At 51.0% G+C, this 21,370-nt stretch overlaps 1 protein-coding gene across 1 annotated transcript in view; it reads left to right on the top strand.

Annotated features, from left to right (window-relative positions):
- Window positions 1-21,370, top strand: part of dnah10 (dynein axonemal heavy chain 10) — a 304,418-nt gene that overhangs the window by 266,889 nt on the left and 16,159 nt on the right. Inside the window, exons 70-74 of the mRNA XM_086011825.1 lie at window positions 369-569; window positions 6,734-6,943; window positions 8,114-8,209; window positions 14,949-15,120; window positions 17,070-17,201. Of these exons, the coding sequence (XP_085867951.1) occupies window positions 369-569; window positions 6,734-6,943; window positions 8,114-8,209; window positions 14,949-15,120; window positions 17,070-17,201 (811 nt within the window). The remainder of the gene's footprint in view (window positions 1-368; window positions 570-6,733; window positions 6,944-8,113; window positions 8,210-14,948; window positions 15,121-17,069; window positions 17,202-21,370) is intronic.

The raw sequence follows: 21,370 nt of genomic DNA, 5'->3' as shown, positions 1-21,370 counted from the left end.
CTCATATGTCATTCCTCTGTCCACTATTTTAGCAGGTGTTAACCCATTTAAAATAAGATGATTACTGCCCACATTGAAATAGAAGAATATCAAATAATGTATTCAACATTTTTTCATTAGTATCACCCACAGTAATTTCTCTGCTTGCTTGCCCACAGTGCCATTGAAGTTCTCCCTGAGGAAATAAACCCTAAGATATGATACATGATGTATGTGTGTCAACAAGGTGGATTGACTCAAACAAGATACTCTGTTGTTACAGCTTATTGTGTTACTTCATTGCAGAAATAAGCACAGCATTTCAGTAGCATGCCTTTGATCGTATTGTGTAAATATGGGAGGTGTTGCCTTTCCCCTCTCTTTGCCAGGTAGCGCTGCAGTTGCTGGAGACGGCTGTAGCCCGTGGGCAGTGGCTTATGTTGCAGAACTGTCACCTCCTCGTAAAATGGCTGAAGGAGCTGGAGAAGGCACTGGAGTTAATACATAAACCCCATCCCGACTTCCGCTTGTGGCTCACCACTGATCCAATCCAAGACTTTCCAATTGGAATACTCCAGAACTCACTTAAGGTACTTTCGGGAATCTTAACACTTAAGTATTAGAAAAGTAAAAATGAATAAAGTTGAAATTATATATTTAGAGTGCTGGCATTTCTCCTCTAATGAAGGCAGTGACTAAAGCTGGCCGTGGGCTCCAGCAGCCCCAGTGCACACCTCAAGTGGCTGTTTCTTCAATTATCAAATGTAAGAAGTCACACAACACCAGGTTATAGTCCAACAGCTTTATTTGAAATCACAAGCTTTCGGAGCGCTGCTCCTTCTTCAGGTGAAGTGGAGAAATGCATAAAGACACAGCTTATATGGTCAGATAATCATGTCAGATATTTACAGGTAACCTTTCCAACTGCCATTTATCACACCTCGGCAGAGAGATAATCACAGCAGTCAAAGGTATGAATGGTGTCCAAACAGGTCAGTCAGGGAAACATTACATCAAAGAACAATGAGGTGGGGTCACAAGGGGTCAAATATTGCAGATGCTGGGGTCTGTATGAAAAACAAAAAAACAGACAAAAAACATTTTTTTTGGCTGGAAATCACAGCAGGTCCGGCCGCATCTGTGTAGAGAGAACAAGCCAATGTAGACTCGAGTCTGGATGACCCTGCATCAGGTGGGGTTACATGTAGCGTGACATGAACCCGAGATCTCGGTTGAGGCCGTCCTCATGGGTGCGGAACTTGGCTATCAGTTTCTGCGCGACGATTTTGCGTTGTCGTGTGTCTCGAAGGCCACCTTGGAGAATGCTTACCCGAAGATCGGAGGCTGAATGTCCTTGACTGCTGAAGTGTTCCCCGACTGGGAGGGAACACTCCTGCCTGGTGATTGTTGCGCGGTGTCCGTTCATCCGTTGTCGCAGTGTCTGCATGGTCTCGCCGATGTACCATGCTCCGGGGCATCCTTTCCTGCAACGTATGAGGTAGACAACGTTGGCCGAGTCACATGAGTATGTACCATGTACCTGGTGGGTGGTGTCCTCACGTGTGATGATGGTATCTGTGTTGATGATCTGGCATGTCTTGCAGAGGTTGCTGTGGCAGGGTTGTGTGGTGTCGTGGTCGCTGTTCTCCTGAAAGCTGGGTAATTTGCTGCGAACGATGGTCTGTTTGAGGTTAGGCGGCTGTTTGAAAGCGAGTAGTGGAGGCGTGGGGATGGCCTTAGCGAGGTGTTCGTCGTCATCGATGACATATTGAAGGCTGCGAAGAACATGGCGTAGTTTCTCCGCTCCGGGGAAGTACTGGACGACGAAGGGTACTCTGTTGGTTGTGTCCCGTGTTTGTCTTCTAAGGAGGTCTATGCGATTTTTCGCTGTGGCCCGTCGGAACTGTCGATCGACGAGTCGAGCGTCATATCCCGTTCTTACAAGGGCGTCTTTCAGTGTCTGTAGGTGTCCATCGCGTTCCTCCTCGTCTGAGCAGATCCTGTGTATTCGCAGGGCTTGTCCATAGGGGATGGCTTCTTTAACGTGGTTAGGGTGGAAGCTGGAGAAGTGAAGCATCGTGAGGTTGTCCGTGGGCTTGCGGTAGAGTGAAGTGCTGAGGTGTCCGTCTTTGATGGAGATTCGTGTGTCCAGGAATGAGACTGATTCTGAGGAGTAGTCCATGGTGAGTTTGATGGTGGGATGGAACTTGTTGATGTTATCGTGTAGTCTTTTCAGTGATTCTTCGCCGTGGGTCCATAGGAAGAAAATGTCGTTGATGTATCTGGTATATAGCGTTGGTTGGAGATCCTGTGCAGCGAAGAAGTCTTGCTCGAACTTGTGCATGAAGATGTTTGCGTATTGGGGTGCGAATTTGGTCCCCATGGCTGTTCCGTGTGTTTGGGTAAAGAACTGGTTGTCGAAGGTGAAGACATTGTGGTCAAGGATGAAGCGGATGAGTTGTAGGATGGCGTCTGGAGATTGGCTGTTGTTGGTGTTGAGTACTGAGGCTGTCGCAGCGATGCCGTCATCGTGGGGGATACTGGTGTAGAGTGCCGAGACGTCCATCGTGGCGAGGAGTGTTCCTGGTTCAACTGGTCCGTGGGTGCTGAGCTTCTGTAAGAAGTCTGTAGTGTCGCGACAGAAGCTGGGGGTTCCCTGTACGATGGGTTTCAGGATGCCCTCGACATATCCAGAGAGGTTCTCACACAGGGTTCCGTTGCCTGATGCGATAGGACGTCCAGGTGTGTTGGCTTTGTGTATCTTTGGGAGGCAGTAGAAGTCTCCCACGCGGGGAGTACGTGGGATGAGAGCATGTAGGATGCTTTGAAGGTCTGGATCGAAGGTTTTGATCAGTCTCTTGAGTTGGCGGGTGTGTTCTTTGGTCGGATCTGCGGGTAACTGTCTGTAGTGTTCCTGGTTGTCCAGTTGTCGGTATACTTCTTTGCAATAGTCCTGTTCTGTATGACGATGGCACCTCCTTTGTCTGCTGGTTTGATGACGATGTTGCGGTTGGTCTTGAGAGCGTGGATGGCATTGCGTTGTGCTCGGGTGACATTCTGGACTGTCTTGTGAGTGCGGCTGATGAATCTGGCGTTGATGCATCTCCTGACAGCTTGAGCATACATGTGAAGCTTAGGGCAGCGACCCTCCGGAGGGGTCCAATTTGACTCACTCTTCTTCGGTTGCTGCACTGTGGATCCCTCTGTCTGCTGTTCCGGATCATTGATTGTCTCATTGGGTTCGCTGCTGACATCTTGGGATTTGTGGAAGAATTCCCGGAGCCTCATTCTCCTGATGAATTCCTCTGTGTCTGCCGCGAGACCGATGAGGTCCATTTTGGTGATGCGGCAGAAATTGAGCCCCCACGATGACGGCATCGCTGCGACAGCCTCAGTACTCAACACCAACAACAGCCAATCTCCAGACGCCATCCTACAACTCATCCGCTTCATCCTTGACCACAATGTCTTCACCTTCGACAACCAGTTCTTTACCCAAACACACGGAACAGCCATGGGGACCAAATTCGCACCCCAATACGCAAACATCTTCATGCACAAGTTCGAGCAAGACTTCTTCACTGCACAGGATCTCCAACCAACGCTATACACCAGATACATCGACGACATTTTCTTCCTATGGACCCACGGCGAAGAATCACTGAAAAGACTACACGATAACATCAACAAGTTCCATCCCACCATCAAACTCACCATGGACTACTCCTCAGAATCAGTCTCATTCCTGGACACACGAATCTCCATCAAAGACGGACACCTCAGCACTTCACCCTACCGCAAGCCCACGGACAACCTCACGATGCTTCACTTCTCCAGCTTCCACCCTAACCACGTTAAAGAAGCCATCCCCTATGGACAAGCCCTGCGAATACACAGGATCTGCTCAGACGAGGAGGAACGCGATGGACACCTACAGACACTGAAAGACGCCCTTGTAAGAACGGGATATGACGCTCGACTCGTCGATCGACAGTTCCGACGGGCCACAGCGAAAAATCGCATAGACCTCCTTAGAAGACAAACACGGGACACAACCAACAGAGTACCCTTCGTCGTCCAGTACTTCCCCGGAGCGGAGAAACTACGCCATGTTCTTCGCAGCCTTCAATATGTCATCGATGACGACGAACACCTCGCTAAGGCCATCCCCACGCCTCCACTACTCGCTTTCAAACAGCCGCCTAACCTCAAACAGACCATCGTTCGCAGCAAATTACCCAGCTTTCAGGAGAACAGCGACCACGACACCACACAACCCTGCCACAGCAACCTCTGCAAGACATGCCAGATCATCAACACAGATACCATCATCACACGTGAGGACACCACCCACCAGGTACATGGTACATACTCATGTGACTCGGCCAACGTTGTCTACCTCATACGTTGCAGGAAAGGATGCCCCGGAGCATGGTACATCGGCGAGACCATGCAGACACTGCGACAACGGATGAACGGACACCGCGCAACAATCACCAGGCAGGAGTGTTCCCTCCCAGTCGGGGAACACTTCAGCAGTCAAGGACATTCAGCCTCCGATCTTCGGGTAAGCATTCTCCAAGGTGGCCTTCGAGACACACGACAACGCAAAATCGTCGAGCAGAAACTGATAGCCAAGTTCCGCACCCATGAGGACGGCCTCAACCGAGATCTCGGGTTCATGTCACGCTACATGTAACCCCACCTGATGCAGGGTCATCCAGACTCGAGTCAACATTGGCTTGTTCTCTCTACACAGATGCAGCCGGACCTGCTGTGATTTCCAGCCAAAAAAAATGTTTTTTGTCTTTTTTTGTTTTTCATACAGACCCCAGCATCTGCAATATTTGACCCCTTGTGACCCCACCTCATTGTTCTTTGATGTAATGTTTCCCTGACTGACCTGTTTGGACACCATTCACACCTTTGACTGCTGTGATTATCTCTCTGCCGAGGTGTGATAAATGGCAGTTGGAAAGGTTACCTGTAAACATCTGACATGATTATCTGACTATATAAGCTGTGTCTTTATGCATTTCTCCACTTCACCTGAAGAAGGAGCAGCGCTCCGAAAGCTTGTGATTTCAAATAAAGCTGTTGGACTATAACCTGGTGTTGTGTGACTTCTTACATTTGTCCACCCCAGTCCAACTCCGGCATCTCCACACCATGTCTTCAATTATCAGTCTAGACATTGGGGTTGAGCTTCCGCTAGTTTGCGCTGGTACTATCAGCGCAATGCGGCGGAATCGGCCGAACCAGCGCAAAAGATCGGGGAAGTTTAAATGTGAGTTAAGCCCAAAACCACTTGTACTCGTGTTTTACGCCGGATCAGGCTCCGCCCACAAACCTGGCCACGCCCCCAGGTCGACATAGTGAGATTGTGCTGGTTCGGGAAGGTTCTTCACATTGCACTCATCTTACAGGCGCACAGGCACTGCCAAGCACGTTTTAAAAGTTTTGTTCATATCAAAAAGTCTTTAGTTCACTAAGAAACTGACTAATGTACACCAATGAAACTATTAAATGGTTCAGTATTTTTTTAAAAGTAATTTTCAGTGATTTTAAATCTGGTTACTCACAGGTGGAGAACGGCACACCCTTATTAAAAATGCTTCTTTTTGGTGATAAACCCATTTTCAGCTGTATTAATAAAACTGCACCAGGTTACCACTCTTAGGAGGGGAGAGGATAAGGAGGCACAGAGCTGGTTCTATCTTCACTGCCCTCATTCACACATCCATCCGCACCTATCCAGGTGGGATTAAGTGTTTACCTGTACGACACTACACATGACTCTACAATAACCACTGCCAACAAGTCAAGGATGAGGCAGACACTTTCTTCAGCTTATTATTGACAAGACTGAAGGCATCTGTTTGGATCCCACACTCTAGTCCCTGTCTGTTGCTAACTTAAACTGAACCCAACACTGAGCGAAACTTTAAATATATCATCTCCATTGCCAAGTCCACCTAATCCCTCCCCTGTAACATAACTAGCCTCTGCCCTTAACTCACCCACACTGTCACTGAAACCCTCAACCATGCCTTTGTCAGCTTTAGGCTCGACTTTTCCACTAACTTCCTTGCCAGCTTCCCAAGCTCCACCCACATGAACTTAGAAACATAGAAGATCAACTGATCCCAAACTCTACCAAATGGTTCAACTCATCTGCATGCTGCCCCTCGGCGACATCATCCGAAACCACGTCAGGCTCCACATGTACACTGACGACACCCAGCTCTACCTCACCACCACCTCTCTTGACCCCTCTACTGTCTCTGATTTGTCAAGCTGCTTGTCCCACATTCAGTATTGGTTGAGCAGAAATTTCCTTCAGTTAAATATTGGGAAGACCAAAGCCATCGTCTTCGGTCCCCGCCATAAACTCTGTTCCCTAGTGACCGACTCCATCTCTCTCCCTGACTACTGTCTGAGGCTTAACCAGACCATTCTCTCTACCATTCTCTTAAATCTACCTCTTTGACCAAGCTTTTGGTCATCTGGCCTAATATCTCATGTGCCTCGGTGTCCCATTTTGTTTGATAATCGCTCCTGTGAAGCTCCTTAGGACGTTTTAAAGGCACTGTATAAACACAAGTTGTTACCTGAAGAAGCATTTTTGAGATCCTTATAATCCAACCTCCATGTTACTCCTTTATTAGCTTTGTTTTGCTGATTATTTTTACTGCAACTGCTCAGAAATTCAGTCACATTGTTATTGCCCTCTAACAATACCTGGTCACCGCAGGTCGTGACAGAACCACCCAATGGTCTGAAGCTGAACATGAGAGCTACTTATTTCAAGATCAGTCATGAAGCCTTGTTCACGTGCTCCCACACTGCCTACAGGACACTCGTCTACGTGCTGGCGTTCTTCCATGCTGTTGTCCAGGAGCGAAGAAAATACGGCAAGATCGGATGGAATGTGTCATATGATTTCAATGAATCTGATTTCCTGGTAAAGTGATTTCTGGATTTAACTCTCTGCTCTCTAACCTTTTTAGGTTTTCTATATTTTAGCTGGTGATTTTTTAAAAAACAGGGATTTCACTGGTTTATTGTTTCTTATCGAGTTATAGATGATGTTAGTAGGGAAAAACAATTCTGTTTGCGAGTCTGAGGTCCCACCAGACTTCCCATGGCTCTGCAAGCTACATGCAATGTTATTCTATTCCCTAGCTGTGAAGGCAGGCGGGGAACCTAATCCCAGAGTTCTGTCTTAAGCTAGCTACGAGGAAGCCCACGACTAGCTCCACCCTAGAGGAAGCTCACACTCTCTTGAAAGAATGGTTGAGATCCAGAACTTGGTGTGTGGGGGAATGGGGAGGCAAGTCCGCCTCTTGGAATGCCACGCGCCTGGTGTTGCAGTGTCAGGTCGCTGTGTTGCCATGTTACAGCAGCATATAAATTACATTATTAATTATACTCTGAATGGCAGTAGGATCAGTGCTTTGGCAGAGCTGGGGTTTGTTGGCACAGCTTACACGGCATTAACACCTCAGGTTGACAAGACATTAAAAAAAAGTTTTATCACAAAAGATAAAAATATAAAAGCCAAGAGGTAATGATGAGCCTAAATAAAACTGTGATAAGTCCTCATTTAGAACACTGGGTGCAGTATTGGGCTCCACACTATAGGGAGGATATTGAGGCTTTAGAGGGGGTTCAATGCAGATTCACAGTGATGCTGCCTGGTATGGGGAAATATAAACATGAATAAAGAGTTGAAAAATTGAATCTTTTTTTGTTGGAACAACACAGGCTGCAGGGCAATATGATAGAAGTGTTTAAAATAATGAAAGGATGGGACAGGGTAGAGAGAAGCAGACTGTTTCCTGTAGTTGAGGGGGTCAAGAACAAGGGGCCAGAGATAATTACAGATTGAAGACAAATCTGTAATTTGTCACAGCAGCTTCATGACGATGGGTGTGTAAGCACCAGTAAAATGGTTTGACACAATGACAAAAATCACAGAAATATATATCATAATGTCACACCTGCCTCCATCGTAATGAAAATTAATCAGCTTTTCCACCTATTTTCAACCCAAGACACATTTGCCAGACAATATTTTTTCACAAAGATACAAACACTGACACTCATCTGCTTGTTTGTTCCTGTACCTCAGGTCTGCATGGAGATTCTAGACACTTATCTGACAAAGGCTTATGAACAGAAAGACACCAAGATTCCCTGGGGCAGTCTGAAGTATTTAATTGGCGAGGTACAGTGTCTCCTGTCAAACCCTTTACTGCTTTGCATGGCAATCTACTACCAGCACTATAGTTCATTCATCATTTGTGGGAGATTTTAAAATGCTTTACTTGTAAACTAACTATAAACACATTTCTTTCTATGACAAAAGTCTGATACTGTATTCCAGTGCAGTACTGAGGGAGTGCTGCACTGTCGGAGGTGCTGTCTTTCTGATGAGATATTAAACTGAGGCCCCGTCTGCTCTCTCAAGTGGATGTAAAAGATCCCACAGGCACTGTTTTGAAGAAGAGCAGGGGAGTTCTCCCCAGTGTCCTGGGCCAATATTATCCCTTAACCAACATCACTAAAACAGATTATCTGGTCATTATCTCATTGCTGTTTGTGGGAGCTTGCCGTGCGCAAATTGGCTGCTGCATTTCCTACATTACAACAGTCACTACACTTCAGAAGTACTTAGTTGGCTGTAAAGTGCTTTGGGATGTCCTGAAGTTGTGAAAGGTGCTACAGAAATACAAGGTCTTTTATTAAAAACTCTCGCTGGGAATTTCCTTGGTCGGGGTGGGGTAACTTTGGCATAAGATCAGCTGAAATGATGGATAGGTTTGTAAATGAGCTTTTACTGTCAATCTACTGCCGAAATTCCCAGCGCCTATGGTCAGGTAGCAGTCGGTGCCTCCACCGGCAACGCAAGCACAGACCGCAGCTCTGATGGCCGTAGGGGAGAGAATCAATGCTCTGGACTCCTGGACCAGGGGCTGCGATGCCGGCTGCTGTCGCTCGGGAGCGGAGAGCTGCTGTTAGACCAGCGGTCAGTGGAGACACAGATACAGGGCTCAGTGGGATGGCGATGGCTGGAGTCCACCTGCCGTCTCTCAGGACAGGAGCCTGCGGCCTGCCCCCTCGGAGCCGACATCAGTGCCAAATGGGAGCTGACCCCTGACTGCCAGGAACAAACTCCAGAGATGCTGCTAGCAGTGGCTCCCTGCCAGGGGCAAGCTGGCATGAGAGGCAAGGAGGGTCATCTCAGTCTGAGGGAGGCGAGGAGGGCTGTCTCAGGCCATGAGAGGAGGGGAGGGCCGTCTCAGGCCACGAGAGGCGAGGAGGGTCCTCGCAGGCCATGAGAGGCGAGGAGGGTCGTCTCAGGCCACGAGAGGCGAGGAGGGCCGTCTCAGGCCACGATAGGCGAGGAGGGTCATCTCAGGCCACGAGAGGCGAGGAGGGTCGTCTCAGGCCACGAGAGGAGAGGAGGGTCGTCTCAGGCCACGAGAGGCGAGGAGGGTCATCTCAGGCCACGAGAGGAGAGGAGGGTTATCTCAGGCCACGAGAGGCGAGGAGGGTCATCTCAGGCCACGAGAGGAGAGGAGGGTCATCTCAGGCCACGAGAGGCGAGGAGGGTCATCTCGGGCCACGAGAGGCGAGGAGGGTCATCTCCGGCCACGAGAGGAGAGGAGGGTCATCTCAGGCCACGAGAGGAGAGGAGGGTCATCTCGGGCCACGAGAGGAGAGGAGGGTCATCTCAGGCCACGAGAGGCGAGGAGGGTCACCTCAGGCCACGAGAGGAGAGGAGGGTCATCTCGGGCCACGAGAGGAGAGGAGGGTCATCTCAGGCCACGAGAGGAGAGGAGGGTTATCTCAGGCCACGAGAGGCGAGGAGGGTCATCTCAGGCCACGAGAGGAGAGGAGGGTCATCTCAGGCCACGAGAGGAGAGGAGGGTCATCTCAGGCCACGAGAGGCGAGGAGGGTCATCTCGGGCCACGAGAGGCGAGGAGGGTCATCTCCGGCCACGAGATGAGAGGAGGGTCATCTCAGGCCACGAGAGGAGAGGAGGGTCATCTCGGGCCACGAGAGGAGAGGAGGGTCATCTCAGGCCACGAGAGGCGAGGAGGGTCACCTCAGGCCACGAGAGGAGAGGAGGGTCATCTCGGGCCACGAGAGGAGAGGAGGGTCATCTCAGGCCACGAGAGGCAAGGAGGGTCATCTCAGGCCACGAGAGGAGAGGACGGTCATCTCGGGCCACGAGAGGAGAGGAGGGTCATCTCAGGCAACGAGAGGCGAGGAGGGTCATCTCAGGCCACGAGAGGAGAGGAGGGTCATCTCGGGCCACGAGAGGAGAGGAGGGTCATCTCAGGCCACGAGAGGCGAGGAGGGTCATCTCAGGCCACGAGAGGAGAGGAGGGTCATCTCAGGCCACGAGAGGAGTCATAGAGTCATAGAGTTTTACAGCACAGAAAGAGGCCCTTCGGCCCATCGTGTCTGCGCCGCCCATCCATCCCTGTCCAGTCTAATCCCATTTTCCAGCATTTGGTCCATAGCCTTGTATGCAATGGCATTTCAAGTGCTCATCCAAATGCTTCTTGAATGTTGTGAGGGTTCCTGCCTCTACCACCCTTTTAGGCATTGAGTTCCACATTCCAACCACCCTCTGGGTGAAAAAGTTCCTCCTCAAATCCCCTCTAAATCTCCTGCCCCTTACCCTGAATCTATGCCCCCTTGTTATTGACCCCCCTACTAAGGGGAAAAGTTCCTCTTTGTCTACCCTATCTATGCCCCTCATCATTTTGTACACCTCAATCAGGTCCCCCCTCAGCCTTCTTTGCTCCAAGGAAAACAACCCCAGCCTGTTTAGTCTTTCTTCATAGCTGAGGCGCTCCATCCCAGGTAACATCCTGGTGAATCTTCTCTGCACCCTCTCCAAAGCAATCACATCCTTCCTATAGTGAGGCGACCAGAACTGCACACAGTACTCCAGCTGTGGCCTCACCAGCGTTTTGTACAGCTCCATCATAACCTCCCTGCTCTTATATTCTATGCCTCGGCTAATGAAGGCAAGTATCCCATATGCCTTTTTAACCACCTTATCTACTTGTTCCGCTGCCTTCAGAGATCTATGTACATGTACACCGAGGTCCCTCTGACCCTCTGTACTTCCTAGGGTCCTACCACTCATTGTGTATTCCCTTGCCTTATTTGTCCGTCCAAAATGCATCACCTCGCACTTTTCAGGGTTAAATTCCATTTGCCACTTTTCCGCCCATCTGACCAACCCGTCTATATCGTCCTGTAGCCTGAGGCTTTCCCCCTTGCAATTTACCACCCCACCAATTTTCGTGTCATCTGCAAACTTACTGATCATCCCTTTTACATTCTCATCCAAATCATTTATGTAGATCACAAACAACAAGGGACCCAGCACCGATCCCTGAGGTACCCCACTGGACACAGGCTTCCAGTCACAAAAGCAACCTTCGACCATCACCCTCTGCCTCCTGCCACTCAGCCAGTTTAGGATCCAACGCGCCAAGGCACCCTGGATCCCATGGGCTCTTACCTTCTTGACCAGTCTCCTATGCGGGACTTTGTCAAAAGCTTTACTGAAGTCCATGTAAACCACATCCACAGCATTTCCCTCATCCACCTCCCTAGTCACCCCCTCGAAAAATTCAATCAGCACGGTGGCATAGTGGTTAGCACTGTTGCCTCACAGCGCCAGGGACCCGGGTTCGAATCCGGCCTCGGGCGACTGTCTGTGTGGAGTTTGCACATTCTCCCCGTGTTTGCGTGGGTTTCCTCCGGGTGCTCCGGTTTCCTCCCACAGTCCAAAGATGTGCGGGTTAGGTTGATTGGCTATGATAAATTGACCCTTAGTGTTAGGGGGATTAAATGGGGATATGTGTTGGTGTAGGGGTTACGGGGATTGGGTGGGATGTGTGTCGGTGCAGGCTCGATGGGCCGAAATGGCCTCTATCTGCACTGTGGGGTTTCTGTGATTTCTGTGATTTGTCAGACATGATTTACCCTTGACAAAGCCATGCTGACTATCCCCGATTAATCCTTGCCTCTCCAAGTGGAGACTAATTTTGTCCCTCAGAATTTTTTCCAATAATTTCCCTACCACAGATGTTAGGCTCACTGGCCTGTAATTCCCTGGTTTATCCCTGCTACCCTTCTTGTACAATGGTACTACATTAGCTGTTCTCCAGTCCTCTGGTACATCCCCTGTGGCCAGAGAGGTTCTGAAAATTTGTGTCAGAGCCCCTGCAATCTCCTCCTTTGCCTCCCACAGCAACCTGGGATACATCTCGTCCGGGCCTGGGGATTTATCGACTTTTTGGCCTGCTAAAACCGCTAGCACCTCCTCCCTCTCGATGCTAATATGTTCAAGTATGTCACAATCCCCTTGCCCGATTTCTATGTCTGCATCGTCTTTCTCCATAGTGAACACAGATGCAAAAAATTCATTTAAAACCCCGCCTACATCATCTGGTTCTACACACAGATTGCCACTTTGGTCCCTAATGGGCCCTACCCTTTCCCTGGTTATCCTCTTGCCCTTAATATACTTATAAAACATCTTAGGATTTTCCTTTATTTTGCTCGCCAGTGTTATTTCATGGCCCCTCCTCGCCCTCCTAATTTCTTTTTTAAGTATGCCCCTGCACTTTTTATACTCCTCTAGGGCTTCTTCCGTCTTTAGTCTTTTGTAACTGCCAAAAGCCCCCCTTTTATTTCTAATGCATTTTTGTATCTCCCTTGTCATCCAAGGTTCCCTTTGCTTGTTGGTCCCACCCTTGACCTTTACAGGAACATGTTGGCGCTGTACTCTCTCTATTTCCCTTCTGAAAGTCTCCCACTGTTTTGATGTGGATTTTCCTATAAGTAGCTGCTCCCAGTCCACTTTGGCCAGATCCTGCCTTATCATATTAAAATCGGCCTTCCCCCAATTTAGAACCCTTATTTCCGGGCCGTCTTTGTCTTTTTCCATGACCACCTTAAATTTCACCGAATTATGGTCACTGTCGCCAAAATGCTCTCCTACTGATACTTCCACCACTTGCCCGGCTACATTCCCCAGAATTAGGTCCAGTACCGCCCCCTCTCTTGTAGGACTTTCTACATGTTGGCTCAAAAAGCTCTCCTGGATGCACTTTAAGAATTCTGCACCCTCTAAGCCTTTCACACTCTGACTATCCCAATTTATATTGGGGAAGTTGAAATCCCCCACTATTATTACCCTATTATTTTCACACTTCTCTGAGATTTGCCTACATATCTGTTCCTCTATCTCCCCCTGACTGTTTGGGGGCCTATAGTACACTCCCAGCAAAGTGCTTGCCCCCTTTTTGTTTTTAAGTTCTACCCATATGGCCTCATTTGAGGAACCCGCTAATATATCATCCCTCCTTACAGCAGTAATTGACTCCTTAATTAATATCGCAACACCCCCTCCCCTTTTACACCCCCCTCTGTCTCGCCTGAAGATTCTATACCCCGGAATATTGAGCTGCCAGTCCTGACCCTCCCTCAACCATGTCTCCGTGATGGCAACAATATCGTACTCCCATGTGTTCAACAACAACTTCAGTTCATCCACCTTATTTGCAAGACTCCTTGCATTAAAATAAATGCCTTCCAGCCCTGCCATATTCCCTTTTGCCTTCACATATTTGCTCTGCCTTCCCAGCTGACTTGTTTTTTCCTCTGTATTTGGCTGTAAATCACCCCCTACTATAGCTCCACTCTGTACCCCATCCCCCTGCCAAGTTAGTTTAAACCCCCCCCAGCAGTGCTAGCAAACCTCCCCGCAAGGATATTGGTTCCCCTCTGGTTCAGGTGTAAACCGTCCGACTTGTACAAGTCCCACCTTTCCCAGAAGCAGACCCAGTGATCCAGGAAACTAAAGCCCTCCCTCCTGCACCATCCCTTTAGCCACGCATTCATCTGTTCTATCTTCCTATTTCTATACTCACTAGCACGTGGCACCGGGAGTAATCCAGAGATTACAACCTTTGAGGTCCTGCTCTTTAATCCTTCACCTAGCTCCCTAAATTCTTGCTGCAGGACCTCATCCCTCTTTTTACCTATGTCGTTGGTACCAATGTGGACCACGACCTCTGGCTGTTCACCCTCCCCCTCCAGAATGCCCTGCAGCCGCTCAGGGTCATCTCAGGCCACGAGAGGAGAGGAGGGTCATCTCAGGCCACGAGAGGAGAGGAGGGTCATCTCAGGCCACGAGAGGCGAGGAGGGTCATCTCGGGCCACGAGAGGAGAGGAGGGTCATCTCAGGCCACGAGAGGCGAGGAGGGTCATCTCGGGCCACGAGAGGAGAGGAGGGTCCTCTCTGGACGAGACTCTTTTGCAGAGCAGGAGCAGCCAACCACCTCTTGCGATACGAACACACCCAAAATGCCGGACAGGAAAAGACTAATTGGTCCATCCAGCCTGACCCACACAGTTGTGGTATCTCGCGCTTCACAGTTAAGCCATTCCCTACGCACCCCGAGTCCTGGCAAACTCGGAGAGGTGAAAACCACAAAAAAACCCCGGGGCTAATTAGGGGAAAAAACAATCTGGAAAATTTCTTGCTTGACCCCCAAGACGACGGAAACGAGTCCAACTGGGCTGGACATGGTCTGCGAATTTCCCCAACACTGCTTTCTAGACCGCAATGTCCAACAAGGACAGAGGCTCCTCGTATCTGTGATCTGCTGTCTGCTTACAAATTTTCCAAACGAAGCGCAGAGCATAATTAAAAGAAAATTACTATTTGACTTTAAAAAGAAATACTGACAATTTTGGCAAAATCGGGTACCTGTTGTAGTATTTCTGGTGATATTTATTAGTAATTAAAATAGCACCTCTGTTTTAATGTGCATGGGCTGGTGGTACTCAGTCTTCCTACGGATGGGGAGGACACCCACTCCAAGTGTTTTGTGCCTGATTTTTCTACTCTGGAACCAATCCTCAGGTTATGTACGGTGGACGTTGTATCGACAGCTTTGACCGACGCATCCTAACCACCTACATGGATGAATTTTTGGGAGACTTCATATTTGACACTTTCCAGCCATTCCACTTCTTCCATAATGATGAAGTTGACTACAAGATCCCAGAAGATGGGACTAAAGATGATTATACTGGTAAATGCTTAAAAATACAATTTAGCGTTCCACTGAGTGGCCTGGCTCGGTGAGAGTGTCAATAGAACTGCAGCAACCAGCACACTGTGCAGGTTGTGTTTAGAACGCTGCAGAGATGTTCTGATGCAGTAGACAGCATGTTGTGTATGGAAGGAACAAGCTTTCTTGTGTCCTTACAATTTCCCAACACCTTATTGAGCTAACTCAACCTGTCAAAATAACGTCAGGCATGAAAGGACCGATCCTGAGCACCCAAAGTGCTGAAGGCACCAGGGCCTAGAAATTCGGTGGAGCCCCAAATGGGGCGCCAAGCTCGCCTGGGCGCCGGAATTACCACTGCGAACGGAGCAGTTGCGCCCGCCGGAAATTCAGTTGGAGCGCCCCAAGAGGGACGCGGGGCGCTGCTCGAGGCGCCCCGCGTCCCTCTTGGGGCGCTGAAACTGAATATCGCAGCGCAACGTGCCGCAGCGCCACACACTGCGGCACGGTGCACTGCGGTACTGCAGGCCCTCCTCCCCTTCTTAAGGGGGAGGGGCCTGCACCAGCGCGATGACCGATTGCAAGTGCCGGCAAAAGAGCCCGGCACCGAGGAGAAGTGCCGGGCTCTCGGGACACAGCCGGCACTGCCCGGGGGGCGGGGGGATCAGGAGGCTGGGGATGGAGGTGCTGGCAGGCGGCCACCAAAAAAATGGCCACCCCACACCTCCACCTTAATTTGCGCCACTACCGCCACAGGTAGGCCCCGTGAACCGGGCGCGATTTGCGATCGGCGTTAGAGGTGGGCGCGACCAAATATCGTGATCGGGGCGGTAGTGGGGCGCTGCGCACACCGATTACATCATCGGTGGTGGCGCAGCGCAACAGGCTAACGCCGCCATTAGCGCCCCGCTAAATATCGCCGGAGGCGTGGCCAGTGGCGCTAAAGCCACTGAGTGCCCTCTTTAGGCGCTAACTGGTGGCGCAGCCCACCGAATTTCTAGGCCCAGGTCTCTTGCATTATTGAGTGCTTCACACTCCAGCTATCAGTGCACAGACCCTGTGCAGGGGATGTGTGCAAGGCTCATTATATGGCCTATAGATGCCATAATGCAACTGGAGACCTGAGCAATGCTCTGTGCTGAGGGTCTGTTTGGAATGTGTGTGTCTAGGTGACTGCCTTTTTCACATTGGATCACCCGTCCCTCCTTCCCCCATTGTTGTGGACTTCACGGGGCAAATCCTGCAAGGCCATTTAGGCTGTCACCGTCTTCAGAGGAAAGAAAGTGTCAGCAATGTAAGGACAGCCAGCCCCTGACCCATGTAAAGCCCTCAGAGTGCCCCAGAAATAGTTAACTGACCTTGCAATATCGTTGATTGAGGTGCAGGTGATGCAGCAGCTCAGGAGCGCCAGTGCTGCACTGGGGTTGCATGATCTGTTCCAAAGTGCTTCCAACAATTTGGTTGTGTAGCACTCCAGCAACATGTAGTTTAACCTGATTTTATAATGGGCACATGGATTACTGCTTGTGTGAAGGATAAAAACCAACATGGACAGGTTGTCCTTAACGGCCTCTTTCTGTGTCGTCATTTGTATGAAATGCTCCAGCGCTGTGCTGATTTGGATTCTGCGAGTTGGCTCACAGCGATCACACTCTAGCTGACAGGAGACTCATAGACCCACGGAGAGCTAGTCTGCGGCTGCTGCCCTGATAAGGGAGTTCGATTTAACAGTGTAAGTGCAGGAGCCGGACTCCCAGACTGTCTCACAGAATCCATATTAAAACTGCATCCGTATCAAAGCAGCTTTAGTTTCAAATAAATTAGAAAATTGAATGGATTCAAAAATGATAATAAGCCTGTAAGTACGAGCAGGTGAGGGAAAGTGCACAGGCCCTTATCCTAATCAGATACTTCCTTATGATTGAAACATTTCATTAGCAATAAATATAAGAGAATATTCTCATTTTCAGATGAAATTGAATCTCTTCCACTTGCCAACACTCCCGAGGTGTTTGGTCTTCACCCGAATGCTGAGATCGGTTACTATACCCAGGCAGCCCGAAGCATGTGGGGACATCTGATCGATCTGCAGCCACAGACAGGTACCTTTCCGTTAGAATTGCCGGGAGGATTGTATCATCGCCTGGGGTCTGTGGCCAAATCTTGCACATTGTTTGTTTTTAATATACATTACAGATCGGCTCCTAACACAATGTTCATTTGGCCTCATATAAGGTTTAATACCTAAAATCAATGATTTAACTGCGACAGGTTGAGCGTCCTGAATCCAGCAACCTCGGGACTGAGGCCGAGCCGGTTTTCGTGTTTTTCCGGACTTCGGAACGTGTTCCTGATGTCCGAAGTCCGGAAATATCGCAGCTTGGGCGTTTCCGGACTTTGGACATCAGAAACATGTTCCGAGTCCGGAAATGCCTGGGCTGCTCCGCGTTTCTCCGCCCCTCCCATTCTGTTAAAGGGGAGGGACGCTGCGAGCTCTGCAGAGCGTCCGATGGCCCACACTAGGCCACCAGGGCGGCGTGGTGTCGTGGCCGCAGCCTGGTGGAAACACTTAGTGGAGCGGTGCAGGTTAAGGAGGATAAGACACGACACTAACGTTTTATTGCATCACTCGCATTTTTCATAGGATTTTTCAAAAAAAGACAACAAAAGTTAACGGCTTTTTGAAATACAGGTTGAGCGTCCAAAATCCAGAGTTCCAGATTCCGGAACATTTTACGGATTCCAGATGACCCCGCCACCAATTGTCCCGGATTGCGGAACTCCGGACTTTGGACGCTCAACCTGTATTACTAATTGTAGCTGATGAAAGAAGAAAGAAAGACTTGCATTTCTATAGCGCCTTTCACGACCACCGGACGTCCCAAAGCGCTTTACAGCCAATGAAGTACTTTTTTGAAGTGTAGTCACTTTGTAATGTAGGAAATGCATATCAACTTTAATCATTTAGGCAGGTTAAAGTCAAACACCCTGCAGTAATTAGTGTTCTCGACGGTTGATTGTAACCTGTTGACGTTGATGCATTGAGAGTGATTTCCACTTCGCACCAAGGCTACGGTTACAGTATTATCTTGGTCTGATGTTTAGACAATGCAGGTACTGCTGCAGACACTCTAAATATTTGAGTTGTTCAATATTTAACTTCCAACTTGGCCTAAACTGAGCCATCTGTATCCTGTCCAGTAGCCCTGTGCTCAGTACCTGTGCTGGCTCCCTATTCCTGACTTGTTCAATTTAAAATCATCATCTTCAAATCCCTCCATGGCCTCACACCACCCTTTCCCCATGGGGTAACACCACCCTTTCCCCATGGGGTAACACCCATTCCCCATGGGGTAACACCACCCTTTCCCCATGGGGTAACACCACCCTTTCCCCATGGGGTAACACCACCCTTTCCCCATGGGGTAACACCCATTCCCCATGGGGTAACACCACCCTTTCCCCATGGGGTAACACCCATTCCCCATGGGGTAACACCACCCTTTCCCCATGGGGTAACACCACCCTTTCCCCATAGGGTAACGCGACCCTTTCCCCAGGGGGTTAACGCCACCCTTTCCTCAGGGGGTAACACCACCCTTTCCCCATGGGGTAACACCACCCTTTCCCCATAGGGTAACGCGACCCTTTCCCCAGGGGGGTAACGCCACCCTTTCCCCAGGGGGTAACACCACCCTTTCCCCATGGGGTAACACCACCCTTTCCCCATGGGGTAACACCACCCTTTCCCCATAGGGTAACGCCACCCTTTCCCCAGGGGGGTAACGCCACCCTTTCCCCAGGGGGGTAACACCACCCTTTCCCCATGGGGTAACACCACCCTTTCCCCATGGGGTAACACCACCCTTTCCCCAGGGGGGTAACGCCACCCATTCCCCATGGGGTAACACCACCCTTTCCCCAGGGGGGTAACGCCACCCTTTCCCCAGGGGGGTAACACCACCCTTTCCCCATGGGGGTAACACCACCCTTTCCCCATGGGGTAACGCCACCCTTTCCCCATGGGGGTAACGCCACCCATTCCCCATGGGGTAACACCACCCTTTCCCCAGGGGGGTAACACCACCCTTTCCCCATGGGGTAACACCACCCTTTCCCCATGGGGTAACACCACCCTTTCCCCAGGGGGGTAATGCCACCCATTCCCCATGGGGTAACACCACCCTTTCCCCAGGGGGGTAACGCCACCCTTTCCCCAGGGGGGTAACACCACCCTTTCCCCATGGGGGTAACACCACCCTTTCCCCATGGGGTAACGCCACCCATTCCCCATGGGGTAACACCACCCTTTCCCCAGGGGGGTAACGCCACCCATTCCCCAGGGGGGTAACGCCACCCTTTCCCCAGGGGGGTAACACCACCCTTTCCCCATGGGGTAACGCCACCCTTTCCCCAGGGGGTAACGCCACCCATTCCCCAGGGGGGTAACGCCACCCTTTCCCCAGGGGGGTAACACCACCCTTTCCCCATGGGGTAACGCCACCCTTTCCCCATGGGGTAACGCCACCCTTTCCCCATAGGGTAACGCCACCCTTTCCCCAGGGGGGTAACGCCACCCTTTCCCCAGGGGGGTAACGCCACCCTTTCCCCATGGGGTAACACCACCCTTTCCCCATGGGGTAACACCACCCTTTCCACAGGGGGTAACGCCACCCATTCCCCAGGGGGGTAACGCCACCCTTTCCCCAGGGGGGTAACACCACCCTTTCCCCATGGGGTAACACCACCCTTTCCCCAGGGGGGTAACACCACCCTTTCCCCATGGGGTAACGCCACCCTTTCCCCATAGGGTAACACCACCCTTTCCCCAGGGGGGTAACGCCACCCTTTCCCCAGGGGGGTAACGCCACCCATTCCCCATGGGGTAACACCACCCTTTCCCCATGGGGTAACACCACCCTTTCCCCATGGGGTAACGCCACCCTTTCCCCATAGGGTAACACCACCCTTTCCCCAGGGGGGTAACGCCACCCTTTCCCCAGGGGGGTAACGCCACCCATTCCCCATGGGGTAACACCACCCTTTCCCCATGGGGTAACACCACCCTTTCCCCATGGGGTAACGCCACCCTTTCCCCATAGGGTAATGCCACCCTTTCCCCAGGGGGTAACACCACCCTTTCCCCATGGGGTACCACCCTTCCCCCATGGGGTAACACCCTTCCCCCATGGGGTAACACCCTTTCCCCAGGGGGGTAACACCCTTTCCCCATGGGGTAACGCCACCCTTTCCCCAGGGGGGTAACACCACCCTTTCCCCATGGGGTACCACCCTTTCCCCATGGGGTAACACCCTTTCCCCATGGGGTAACGCCACCCTTTCCCCAGGGGGGTAACACCACCCTTTCCCCATGGGGTAACACCACCCTTTCCCCATAGGGTAACACCACCCTTTCCCCATGGGGTACCACCCTTTCCCCATGGGGTAACACCCTTTCCCCATGGGGTAACGCCACCCTTTCCCCAGGGGGGTAACACCACCCTTTCCCCATGGGGTAACACCACCCTTTCCCCATAGGGTAACACCACCCTTTCCCCATGGGGTAACACCCTTTCCCCATGGGGTAACACCACCCTTTCCCCATGGGGTAACACCACCCTTTCCCCAGGGGGGTAACACCACCCTTTCCCCATGGGGTAACACCCTTTCCCCATGGGGTAACACCACCCTTTCCCCATGGGGTAACACCACCCTTTCCCCATGGGGTAACACCACCCTTTCCCCATGGGGTAACACCACCCTTTCCCCATGGGGTAACACCACCCTTTCCCCAGGGGGTAATACCACCCTTTCCCCAGGGGGTAACACCCTTTCCCCATGGGGTAACACCACCCTTTCCCCATGGGGTAACACCACCCTTTCCCCAGGGGGGTAACACCCTTTCCCCATGGGGTAACACCACCCTTTCCCCATGGGGTAACACCCTTTCCCCATGGGGTAACACCACCCTTTCCCCAGGGGGTAACACCACCCTTTCCCCATGGAGTAACACCACCCTTTCCCCATAGGGTAACACCACCCTTTCCCCATGGGGTAACACCACCCTTTCCCCATGGGGTAACACCACCCTTTCCCCATGGGGTAACACCACCCTTTCCCCAGGGGGTAATACCACCCTTTCCCCATGGGGTAACACCACCCTTTCCCCATGGGGTAACACCACCCTTTCCCCAGGGGGTAACACCCTTTCCCCATGGGGTAACACCACCCTTTCCCCATGGGGTAACACCACCCTTTCCCCAGGGGGGTA

The sequence above is a fragment of the Somniosus microcephalus genome, chromosome 19 (assembly GCF_052327205.1).
Source record: "Somniosus microcephalus isolate GS21.2 chromosome 19, FLI_Smic_1.0, whole genome shotgun sequence".
NCBI classification, from domain to species: Eukaryota; Metazoa; Chordata; class Chondrichthyes; order Squaliformes; family Somniosidae; genus Somniosus; species Somniosus microcephalus.
Note: the sequence above shows the minus strand (reverse complement) of the source record. Positions and strands in the feature narration are given on the sequence as shown.